We start from the raw sequence: 10,998 nt of genomic DNA, 5'->3' as shown, positions 1-10,998 counted from the left end.
GGGGACGGAGGCCCGGAAGGACGCGTTACCTGGGGACGGCGCCGATGGAGCCGAGCTCAGCGCCGGCGGGGCCGGGGGCGGCCGAGGGGCTGGAGCCCGAGCCCGAGGGCGCGGAGGGGCCGCGGGCCGCGCTCCCCTTCTTGGCCTGGAGCGCCGCGGAGGTGGCTGAGTGGGTGGTGCGGCTCGGCTTTCCCCAGTACGAGGTGCGGGGCTGCCGGCCCGGGCGGGGAGCCTCCGGCTGAACGGCCGGCTGAACCGGGGGCCCTGAGCTCTGTGTGCGTGTGCGAGCGTGTGTGAACAGGGAGGGGGGCGGTAGTGGCCGAGGGCGACCGGCTGGCGGCGGCCCCACCCGACTTTCCCTCCGCTTCCTGCCTAGGAATGCTTCAGGGCCAACGGCATCACCGGCCGCCGCCTCATCCTCGTGGACTGCTCCAGGCTGCCCGCCATCGGCGTCACGGACTTCGGCCACATGCAGGTCCCCGAGATCCCTCCTCAGCCCCTCCCGGCCCAGCTCTGACCCTCTCTGCCTGCGATCAGCGAGGCTATAGCCTCTCCACCCGGGCAGATTGCTTGTTCAAACAGGGAGCCTGGAACTGAGCAACCGAATTTGTTCAAACAGTTAGGTTCCTTGAGTCTTTTCAGGTATAATCCTTAGCAGGCTTCCTGTCTGGGACACCCTAAGTGCATCGGAAGTGCTTAGCTTTTCTTTAAGCCTATGTTGCTTTTCTTGCCCCATGAAATTGCTTAGCAAGACGCATGCGTGCCTTTCGTGGATATCCCCCAGAATTTCTTTTCAGAAATTTTCCACTTACTGATTTGTAAATCTTCTAAAAATCTGGTCGGATTTAACCTGCAGCAGTTGAACCACTGATCTCAAGCAGCAGAAGGGGAACTCATTATTACTTCCTTGTTTTACACTTTACTGAATACAAACAGCATCTCCACCTCTTCATCATTTTATAAACTTGTAAACTGTGTGGTTGTTTTCCTTTCAAACCTACATCTTTTCTTTAACAAACACTGGTAGATAAGCTAACTAGACTGAAGTTTGGGGCTACAGTCTGGCCTTCCAAAGCTTCCTCAAGGTTCAGAAAATAAGCAAGTTGACTTAAAATTTATTACCCTCCTTCCCCTCCCTAATGGAAACCACAGAGGGACTTGGGGCTGCATTTACAGAGCCAAATCATTTGTTTCACAAAATGATTTCGAGTTGGTTTCCCCGGGGGACACAAGATAGAAGTTCAAATAACCAGGAAGAGAGAAAAATCTTTATGCTCCAACGACCAGAATAGAACACTATTTGTTTTATTCTAGAGCACCAGAAAGCAATTTCACCATGGTTCTGTCTGGCTGCACAATCTTAACTGTTTGTTTGAAACAAAATATATCACTGAAAACATTGACTAGTGCCATGACTTTGCTTGTTGGTTGAGGGAGAAGGCATCCAATTCCAACACTTGGTTTTTCAGATGGCAGCCCTTCAAGAGTATTTCTAGTACAAGCAGATACAGCCTTTATAGTCACTTGCACTTGCTAAAGATGGTGAGAATTTAATAGACTTTGTAAGCCTCACCCTCCCATTGGGATATAGGGGTTACGTATGGTGGTAGTTCAAGTCCTGAGAAACACTAAGCCATGGGTTGCAGATATCAACTATAATCTATTGCTCCTGTAGCAATTGAATTTCCTCAGTGCCAGGATAAGCAGTAGCCAGTATGCTGCAGCAAGCTTGGAAATGAGACTGTCTGCAATGTTTTCCAAAGCTTGCAAGCACATTGGGAACATCTCACAGACTTCAGTGGAACCCAGATATCCTTGAGGATCATGCCCTATCCTGCTAGCTATTTGTGTTTTAAAGAACTTTGATAGAATCCAAGCCCGAGGAGCTCTGAGCAGGATGGAGCCCTTCAGGTCTTTCGGGAAGTTTGTACTGGAGCAGGTGCAAAGTTAAAGCCATGATCCTGGGCACATCAGCTTCCCAACAAGAGATCTGATGAAAGGCTGTGAACAGTTGAAACTGAGATAGTTACTATAGAAATAAATGTGATGGTATCAGCTCAGTGAGACCGAAACGTTTTGCAGTTTAGGGGAAATGGCAGTTTGGCAGAGAACTACACAGTTATTTATGTGGAAACTATGCAGCATGGACAAGTGAAGTTACTGCTGGTTTTAATTCCACCGTAGTGGTATTTCAAGTATCAAAGCCACTGAAGATACTAGTTTGGTGTTCTTTTGCTATTACACAAAGTAGGGTACTGCTCCTCAGAGTCAAGCCAAAGTTGGGGGAAGGTTTTGAGCCAATGCTGTGAAAGACCAGTAAAACCTTGTGAATTGTATTTTGAAGCTTCAGTCAAATCAGAAGGTTACATTCTCAAAAGTGACTTAAAAAATAGTGGCAAGGCTCTGTTCGCTCACAGTTCCAGGTCCAGCTGGCTCAGACAGCCAGTCACCCATCATGTTCTTAATGAGCAGTATGATCGGTTTAATTAGTTTTTCCACCTCTTCTGTGTATAGACTCTGTTGTTGATAATATAACTCAGCAAACAGCAATGTTTTTGCATTAGGCAGAATAGACTCCAGCTCATTCACCCATAACTTGTTTGTTCTGCAAGTGCAAAAAGGAAAGCAGGGCTATTTGTGCTACTAAGAGACCAGATGTGATGCCATACCCCACAGTAAAGCTGAACAATGACCAGTCTGCTCTGCTTTTACAAAGTCACTCGGGTTCATGGGTTCAGATCTCCCTCGAGCTGCAACTTCAAGTGTGAAACTGTTCCAAAATTCAGAAATTCTGTTTTTTTCTCCTGCTGCTCTGACACAGACTGAATGCTATTAGCTGTTGCCCTGTGAAATGAGAATTCCTGGTGTTTTGTCTTGTATTTCAGGAGATTTCACGACATGTGCGAGAGTTGCTGGGGACTGAGGAGCCTCTCTTCAGCAGATCCATCGCCCTCCCATACAGAGACAACATGGGTCTCTTCCTGGAGCGAAAGTCCCGATCAGGAAAGAAAGCAGATGCTCTCACTTTCTCACAGTTTGTCCGAGAAGCAGGGCTGGAGCCCTACGCTACAGTTCCTCCTTTGCAACGAGCCCGGGCTGGGGTAGAAGCAGATGCTCTCCCTGTATCGCAGAGCACCCAGAGGCAGGATTAGAGACTCACATTGCACATCCACCTTTGTTAGAAGCCTATTAGGGACAGCAGAATATACCTGTCAGTTTGTCCAAGGAGGTACAGTTCCACCTCGTCCCGATTACAGAAAAGGCCATTGCAGCTCTTAGCCCTTTGATGACAGCAAACACACCCCCACATTGGCTCTTTTCTGCAATCCTTCGTTTGCTTCCAGGAACTAAATGAAGCAAAAGCTATCAATCAGACTGTACCACTGTCTGTCTTTCACTTCTGCTTCACAGTTCATTACAAAGACCAATAAAGAACCGTAGACATATTTAAATTACCAGTGATTGATAACTTCCCTGCAGCTCAAGTGAATAGATTTCTCCCAGGCTTCAGTGTCTGCAGACTGGGCTCACTGCAAAGCCCAGGTGTAAGATAAATGGCATATACAGTAACTGGTGTACAGGTGTGGTGACAGCTGCCGTTGGCCATAGTAATTAAGTGAAGGGCCTAGTTGCAACCTGCACAACTAATCCTTGGCCTCACCACAGAAATGATTTCCTGTGAGGCAAAACCAGGCAGTGGTTTCTCATAGTAAACAGTACTGATACACATGATAGGTGATGGCAGGAAGTGTAAGAGAATACTGTAAGCTGAACTAGAGAATTTATGGAATAAAAAATGCTTTGTCCTGGGTGGATTTGAACAGAATATCCAGTTAGCTCCTTTTTCTTTGAAAGAAGTACCACATAGTCGGTGGGGGGGGTGCATTATCACCAGCAAGGAAGTATGAATAAGTGCTGATTAAAGCCTGGCTCAACAGAAGAGGTTGTCCTGACTAAATTATTACTATTTTGTTTGGCATCAATGGCTTCCTTGAGATACCCCATGGAAAAAAAAAAAAAAAAAAAAAAAAAAAGACAGGGCCCAATCCTATTTAGTGGCAACGCCAAAGCTGTAGTAATTCAGTTTTCTCTTGAAACTGCAACAGAAACCCTGTGAAACTGAAGGAGTTTGTAGGCCAAGATGACTGTAATAAGCAAATTCAGGCTGGAATAAAGCAAGACTTGGGCAGCCGGGGAGAAGCAAGTTTGCTGAGCAGTCTAGAGAGTGAGACCTGGAGAAGCAAACGTGTACATAACATTATTGGCTGGAGTATTTGAAAGAGTCCAACTCATTGGACTAATTTCTCATTCTCGCACCCCTAAGTCGCATGAGTGGGCTGGGACAAGATATCAGCAAAGCATTCTGCTGTGGGCTTCGTTGCAGTTTATGAGGGTTTAGAATCACAGTCAGCAGTTTCCTCTGGGATTTCTGAGAACACGTTGTTGCCTCTTGCACACAAACCACGGGCAGGAAGTTTTCCGCTCTGCACGGATGGGGCAGCAATCAGGAAAAGAGAGGTCATTGAGCAATTTCAGTGCCTTCTGGTGAAGCAGGCTCTGCCACGTGCTGCTGTTCAGGGCTGCGCAGGAAGTGGCCACCAGCCGTTCAGCATCGACTCTTGTTTTCCCTGCAGGACAAACAAAATCAAATGTCAATTACCAGTGTGTACACAGGTGTGACGAGATATTCTCCCCTCCTGCTCCTGTGAAGAATTGCACCAGCAATCAACCAGAGCTGGTTTATTTAAAGCCTCTCATCTAGGATCATTTTAGGTGAGGGATACTGAAATTAACAAATCTGGGACAGCTTGCTCATTCTCATTGAGTAAACAGGAGTCCTTTACAGGCTGCACATAAAGTCACGTACCCGTTCAGCCACCATGGGGTGGTGAGCACCGTGGCTGCTTTAGGAGCATCCAGCAGCTGAAGGATTAGAATCATAGAATCATAGAATCATTCAGGTTGTAAGAGACCCTTGGGATCATCGAGTCCAACCATCTATCCTACTCTACAAAGTCCTCCCCTACACCATATCCCTCAGTACCACATCTGAACGGTTCTTAAACACATCCAGGGATGGTGACTCAACCCCCTCCCTGGGCAGCCTGTTCCAATGCCCGACCACTCTTTCTGTGAAAAATTCCTTCCTAATGTTCAGTCTAAACCTACCCTGTTGGAGCTTGAAGCCGTTCCCTCTTGTTCTGCCATTAATTACCTGTGAGAAGAGACCAGCACCAACCTCTCTACAGTGTCCTGTTGATGAGTTGTAGAGAGTGGTGAGGTCTCCCCTCAGCCTCCTCTTCCTCATACTAAAGGGCATGCAGAAGCGTGTAACGAAGCTGCGATGGAGAGAGGTGGCAGCTGGCAGGAGGAACAGCATCACATCCACGGAAACAAAAGTTGCACCTGAGGGAAGAGAAAAAGATTTTGGACCATGTTCTTGCTCAGAAAGTATATCAGATTTAGCTGGTAGGGAGGAGGAAACCGCTATCTTTTGCAGGATCTACAAACCTTTTACTATTAAACAGCCTTGCCTATTGCATGAAGAGCAGTGTCACATTTGGCCCCTCACTGGTCACCTCAGCAGAAGCCCAGGACAGGACTGGTCTGACTGCAGGGGCTGGGCACCCCCAGGGGTGAGGAGCAGGGGGTACAGCTCATACCCCTGCACTCAGAGCCCTCGGGAGAGCTACAGCAGCAGCTTAAAGCGAAAGACGATGTGCTGGGTTTGCTTTTTATGACCATGGAGACTGCAGGCTGCTTCTTTGCGCCTTGTTTCCTGCGCTGTCTCACAACAGGTTATCTCGCAGCGATAATCTGAGGCCCTGGCAGGAGCAGGGTCTCGATGCCAGCGTTGTGCTTGTTCTGGGGCTCCCTTGACTCCTTTTGCTCATGTTTTCAGGCTTATAGCAGCAAAGTCTACAACTTCCTCTGGACAAACAGAAAGCTGAAACTCTAAATTGTTCCAGCAGTTGGAGTCTTGGGGAAGTGACCAACGGCAACAAGGTTTGCAAGGACATTTCATGATCAAATTGTGAGAGGCAATAAGAATTTAGCCAGAGCACGCGTGCTGTGCTTGCCCCACGAGGTCCCAAACAACATGTCCAGGCTCTGACGTGGACTGTTTTCCCCGAGGAGAGGGACAGTGGTGACAAGGCTGTACACAATGCTGGGTTTCTGGATGCAAGGCCAAATGGCAGAGCAGCTGGATGGCACATGTGATGGGAGGCGGCAGAGGAACACATCTGCTCAGGCCACCAGCTGAGCATTGTCATAAAAGCACAAAAGCCCCTGCTTCTGCAGGTCTGCTGCCATAAGCAAGGAGGAAGGGACCGAGGAGCCCACCAAACCAGCGTCGGTGACCGACCTGCACCTCCAGGCACCAGCTGTGTGGTGCCCTCTGCTCTGCCACACACAGGTGGAACACAAACCACTGCTCCCAGCCCAGAGCACCATGGAGGGACTTTGGCTGATGCCCATCACCATTCCTACGTGGCAAGGGGCAGCAGCAGAGTGACAGAGAGGAGGCAGCCTCTCTGCCAGGAATGAGCATGCAGAGAGCTCAGCTGCCTCAGCCGCCTGGCCCCAGTTCACGTAGGCTGAGTTAAAGCCTTTAGCTGAAACTGCCGAGCCTTGGGATCTGGCCAGTTTTCAAAATCTATAAAAAGCTATTTAATAATCCCTGCTTCCTCTCTGCCCTGAGATGATTTTATTGTCCCAAGCGTCTCCCTGCAGGACCGTTCTCCCCACTTGTCTTGTTTTATGTAAGAGCTGGGGCAGTGGGCAGTTTGTACGCAAAGCTGCTGTAATGCTGCAGCCTGAGCTCCTCTGCTGGATGGACATTCACAGCCCAGAGAGAAGCTCGTCTGCTACAACTCACCCTGCAGCCATGAAAGGAGGAGAGGGATGTCTCCATTTCAGCACTGCTGTTCATTTTGGGACACATTTTCTCTGTTGGGTGAATATTTTTAACAACCTGGAGTCTCAGTCACCGACCAGGCTCTTGGCAAATGACAGGGAGAATGTTGAAGACCCACAAAAATAGGGGGGACTAAACTAAAAAGGACCTTAAACTGGCCAGCATTCAAGGAACAGGGTTAATGTCTCCATCACACTCAGACAGGACTGGTAAAAAAAAAATCAAACAACTAAATTAATGTTTGGCGGACAGTGTGTTTCCAACCAAATAAAGATTTTTTTCTGCAACAGCATCCTCTGCTTCCCAGTAAAAAAAAAACAAAAACAAACTGGAGTTTCCAGGCCTCCAATATTTTTGGCAAAAGAACATTATTTAGTGAGTTCTGCCTGAAGCGCTATGAAAAAGGTGCAGTTAAAAGTCCCAATATCCAGGCCCAGGCTGGGTAACACTTACCTAGGCTCTCAGGGTGCCTGGTGGAAACACAGATACTGGAGCAGAGCACCCATCTCAGAGTCAGGAGCTGGTACATTGCTAGATAGAACCTTCACCTTCGTGTGACCACCCCTGTGGCAGCAAATTCTCCTACATTAAAATTAATTCACAGGTGCCGATGGCACTGAGGGTGTGAAATACAGTACTTCTTCAAGCAAAGCCACTCTGTGGTGACACGCACTGTGCTTTTCAGGACATGAGAAAACACCTCACATCCTCACTTTGTGGGAGGTGTGATAAATTGCTCAGGATTAGCAAACAGAGTGACAAAGTGCTCAGTGTGCGAAGGAAAGAAACAGCCCAAGGAGAAAAAGACAGCTTTATTTAAGGGATTGAAGTGAGGTCTGGAAGGATGAAGCCAGCAGTTGCCTGAGGAGTTGTGTTTCTGAGAAAGTGCAATTCAATGCTTCCTGGCATAACACTCTCAGAGAAAAGAGCTGCTGGGACCAGTAGGTTTGGGCCAACTGAGAGGGGTCCCACCTAGCTCTCCATCCAACCCAGCAGGGCTCTGACCAGGTCCACACGTGGTGCCTGTTCTTCACAGATAAGAGGATCTTCCAAGAGCTGCAGAGTGCCAGCACAAGGACACTGGCAGAGGCTGCTGTCCTGGCTCTCTGTAGAAGTTCATACAACACCTCTTTTCCTAGGGTAAGCCAGAACGAACCAACAGGGGAAAAAAAAAAAAGAAAAAAAAAAAAAAAAGACCTAAGGGGACGACGTTTGTTTTAAGCATTTAAAACTCCAAAAACTCTGCAAGACTTCTATTAATTAATAACTGGAGAATGTAAGAGACAAAGTCTTGCCAGTTACAGAACATTAATCCAAACATATCATGTAAGTTACACGAGACTTAGTATTTCAGAAGAGTGGAAAAAAGTTAATGAAATTATTTAATAATTATATGTAAACTCTATACAAAATACATGACAAACTGTTACTTCAGACTCTTACAACACAATTATTATCTGTACTGGTTGATCACGGGACTGCCAGAGAGTCAATACCGAGCCAGAAATAGGAGACACCTTGCTTTGGAATTCTTATCCTTCTCCCTTCAGGACATCAGTTCAGAGAAATTTTAAGCATAGTCAGTTGCAAACAGTAACTCCCATTGCCCACCGTTTCCACCATTCCATAACACTATTATAATGATAACTGAGAAAGGCAAAAAGCCCCAGGGAGCTTCTGATCTGTTCTTGCTAAGAAAAAGTTAAAATGACTGGATACCCTCCAGTAGCATATGAGGGCAAATAAAAATACCTGTACATTGCAAATAAGCAAAATAAATAACCTTTGTATTCTAATTTCAACTTTAGCATCTAACAAAAAAATAAATGAGAAAATGAGAAGTTGAAAAAAACCCCAACATTCAATCCTTAAGATAAACCCCGTCACACAGATTTTTCTGCTTTCTGAAAATCAGCATTTCCGAACAGAAAAATATTATATATAACTTGATTCATTGCCATCTAATTCCCAAAGGCCAACAGAAAAATATGGAAGATTGATTTTCAAATCTCAGAGTTGCCAAGGATAAGTCTTATAAAACACAGTAAGAGCTGAAAGGCCACAGGAAAAATAAACATGCCATAATCTACAAAAGCTTCCCCAGCACATCTGCACAAATTCTATAATCTGCACAAACAAATGCACTACAACTAAAAATAAACCATCACATAAAGGAAAATTAATTTCACTGAGAAACTGGTTAGTTCACCAGGCCATTAACTCACATGCTCGTAGAAAGGTGACGAACAAAGCAAGACTTTTTAATCACCATTTTGTGACATATGCAGAATGTCACTGACGTAAGATGAGAGTCTGAAATAATGGCTACGTCCATTTCAGTTGTTCTTCTATCGGTCTGCGCTGGCACGGGAAGCAATACTCAACAAAAATGACAGCAACCAACAAAAGTTTACTAAAATTCACCTTAAAAAGATGGTATCTGCCATCGAGAATCTCTGCACTTGGTCTTACTTCCATAGCCTTGTCTTCAGCCTAAGTTAAATAACACATTGCCCATTAAGATACCATAAAACTCTTACGAGATGGGCCACAATCTGAATACTGGTACAGATGCAATCCAGCTGTAGCTAGTCTGTCACACTACCCACACAAATTTCAACACAGGAACACTCTAAGGCTCAAGGTGGGGAGTCAGCTACAACCTCTAACAAACACACTGAACTGGACAGAACAAGCTTATGACACACAAGCAGCTTTACAGGGGAAAAAGCGTGTAGAATACCACAAAAGTTGTACTAATTACCGTAATTTTATTTGTGGTTGAGGTAACTGGTAAAATTTCAAGACCCATTCGTATTCTCTTTTGTTTTTCACAGTAAGCTTTCCAGGTATCTTCATTGAACCCATAGTTGAAATAATCAGAGAGATCAGCCCCTTTAAATAGAAAAACATAGATTTTTATGGCATTACAAAGTTCATTTTTTCTTCAGTGAAGATACGCACACCTCTATTTATAAAATCAAAATAGTAATCTCCACAGAGGTACAGACTTCCAAGGAGAGTTCAGGATAGACATGTATTTAAAAAAAAAGTAAGTCCTACAGTCTCTTTTTACTGACATATGTGTGGAATATCCAGTAAGAAACACGGCACACCCACACAGCACAGTGGCAAGGAGTAACTTAGCTGCTTTCTCCAAATTATATTGTACAGTATCTCTAGCTATGAGGTAGAGAACATCTAGATGCAGTAAACGGGAATTAGGATTAAAATAATTTACTTAATACCTACATATCAGTTAATATAAACCAGAGCATTACCTGGCTTTCTCCAAGGTTTATCTTCAAAAGAATCTAAATCTACTTCCAGAAGGGGTACACCATTAATATTCCCTGGTGCATCTAGATCCACGCCTTTAACTTTTGCACCTGTGAAGACAAGTTAGAAAGTTAGAGCCTTCTGTCTCTACCAAGTACAGTTTTAACAGTTGTAACACACTTAAAATAGAAATAAAAAGTCAGATTTAAATTTATCAAAAAATTTTGGAACTTAAAATTATTTTCCTTATTCAAAACAATCAAACATTTTTTTCATTTTTATTAATATTACTGTGTAAATTTTCTTACCAGAAGATCCATAAGCCCGTCCTCCTGTCTTAATATTGAGGTTCACAGGTGCCGCTCCATAACTTAAAAAAATTAACAAAACTGAATTAGACAGAGAAAACTCTTAAAACACATGTAAAACACAAACCAAGAGTTAGCTAGATCCAGAAACAAACTAGACCCAGGCTCAATCGTCATCCTGAATCTCTAGCTTTCCAAGCTGGTAACACTGTAAAAGTAAAGAGATCAGCCTAGGAGGAAGAGAGTGTACCTTTCTATGCTCAGTAGCAACTTCTCCAACTAATAAACAGTTGTGAAGCAAGTCCCAGTCACTCTTCCTGAGTTGAAAGGGTAAAGACCTTGATAGAAACAAGAATGGACAGAACCAGGAGAAGAGAGAAAGGAAAAATGCGGTTCATTTCGGGATACAGATGACACTCTGCGGATTAGCATAAAACCAAAGTAAATTTAAAAAAAAAAAAAAAGAGAAAGAGTTCAGACAGATTCTTTTTC

The 10,998-nt window shown here is 45.0% G+C and overlaps 3 protein-coding genes across 4 annotated transcripts; 1 reads left to right on the top strand and 2 right to left on the bottom strand.

Annotated features, from left to right (window-relative positions):
- The first annotated feature begins 26 nt into the window (after window positions 1-26).
- On the top strand, window positions 27-3,777 carry SAMD15 (sterile alpha motif domain containing 15). Of its 2 annotated transcripts, XM_014941670.1 has the most exons (3): window positions 27-203; window positions 377-475; window positions 2,886-3,777. In XM_014941670.1, the coding sequence occupies exons 1-3, from the start codon at window positions 45-47 to the stop codon at window positions 3,150-3,152; spliced, it is 525 nt and encodes a 174-aa protein (XP_014797156.1). In that variant the 5' UTR covers window positions 27-44; the 3' UTR covers window positions 3,153-3,777. The 2 variants fall into 2 exon arrangements, with proteins under 2 accessions (XP_014797156.1, XP_014797157.1); XM_014941671.1 differs by lacking the exon at window positions 377-475.
- Window positions 3,778-4,331: 554 nt separating this feature from the next.
- On the bottom strand, window positions 4,332-7,448 carry NOXRED1 (NADP-dependent oxidoreductase domain containing 1). Its single transcript, XM_014941624.1, is given in 4 exon segments — window positions 4,332-4,628; window positions 5,248-5,406; window positions 6,117-6,308; window positions 7,373-7,448. Coding segments are annotated over 4 exon segments (648 nt in total). The 3' UTR covers window positions 4,332-4,407.
- Window positions 7,449-8,512: 1,064 nt separating this feature from the next.
- LOC106887859 (pre-mRNA 3'-end-processing factor FIP1-like) lies at window positions 8,513-10,683 on the bottom strand. The gene is made up of 5 exons (XM_014941623.1): window positions 10,667-10,683; window positions 10,507-10,568; window positions 10,201-10,308; window positions 9,684-9,814; window positions 8,513-9,412 (listed from the first exon to the last, which is right to left on the bottom strand). Exons 1-5 carry the CDS (start codon window positions 10,681-10,683, stop codon window positions 9,245-9,247), a joined length of 486 nt encoding a protein of 161 aa, XP_014797109.1. The 3' UTR covers window positions 8,513-9,244.
- Window positions 10,684-10,998: the final 315 nt, after the last annotated feature.

This window comes from Calidris pugnax, unplaced genomic scaffold (assembly GCF_001431845.1).
Source record: "Calidris pugnax isolate Ruff unplaced genomic scaffold, ASM143184v1 scaffold56, whole genome shotgun sequence".
Taxonomy (NCBI): Eukaryota; Metazoa; Chordata; class Aves; order Charadriiformes; family Scolopacidae; genus Calidris; species Calidris pugnax.
Note: the sequence above shows the minus strand (reverse complement) of the source record. Positions and strands in the feature narration are given on the sequence as shown.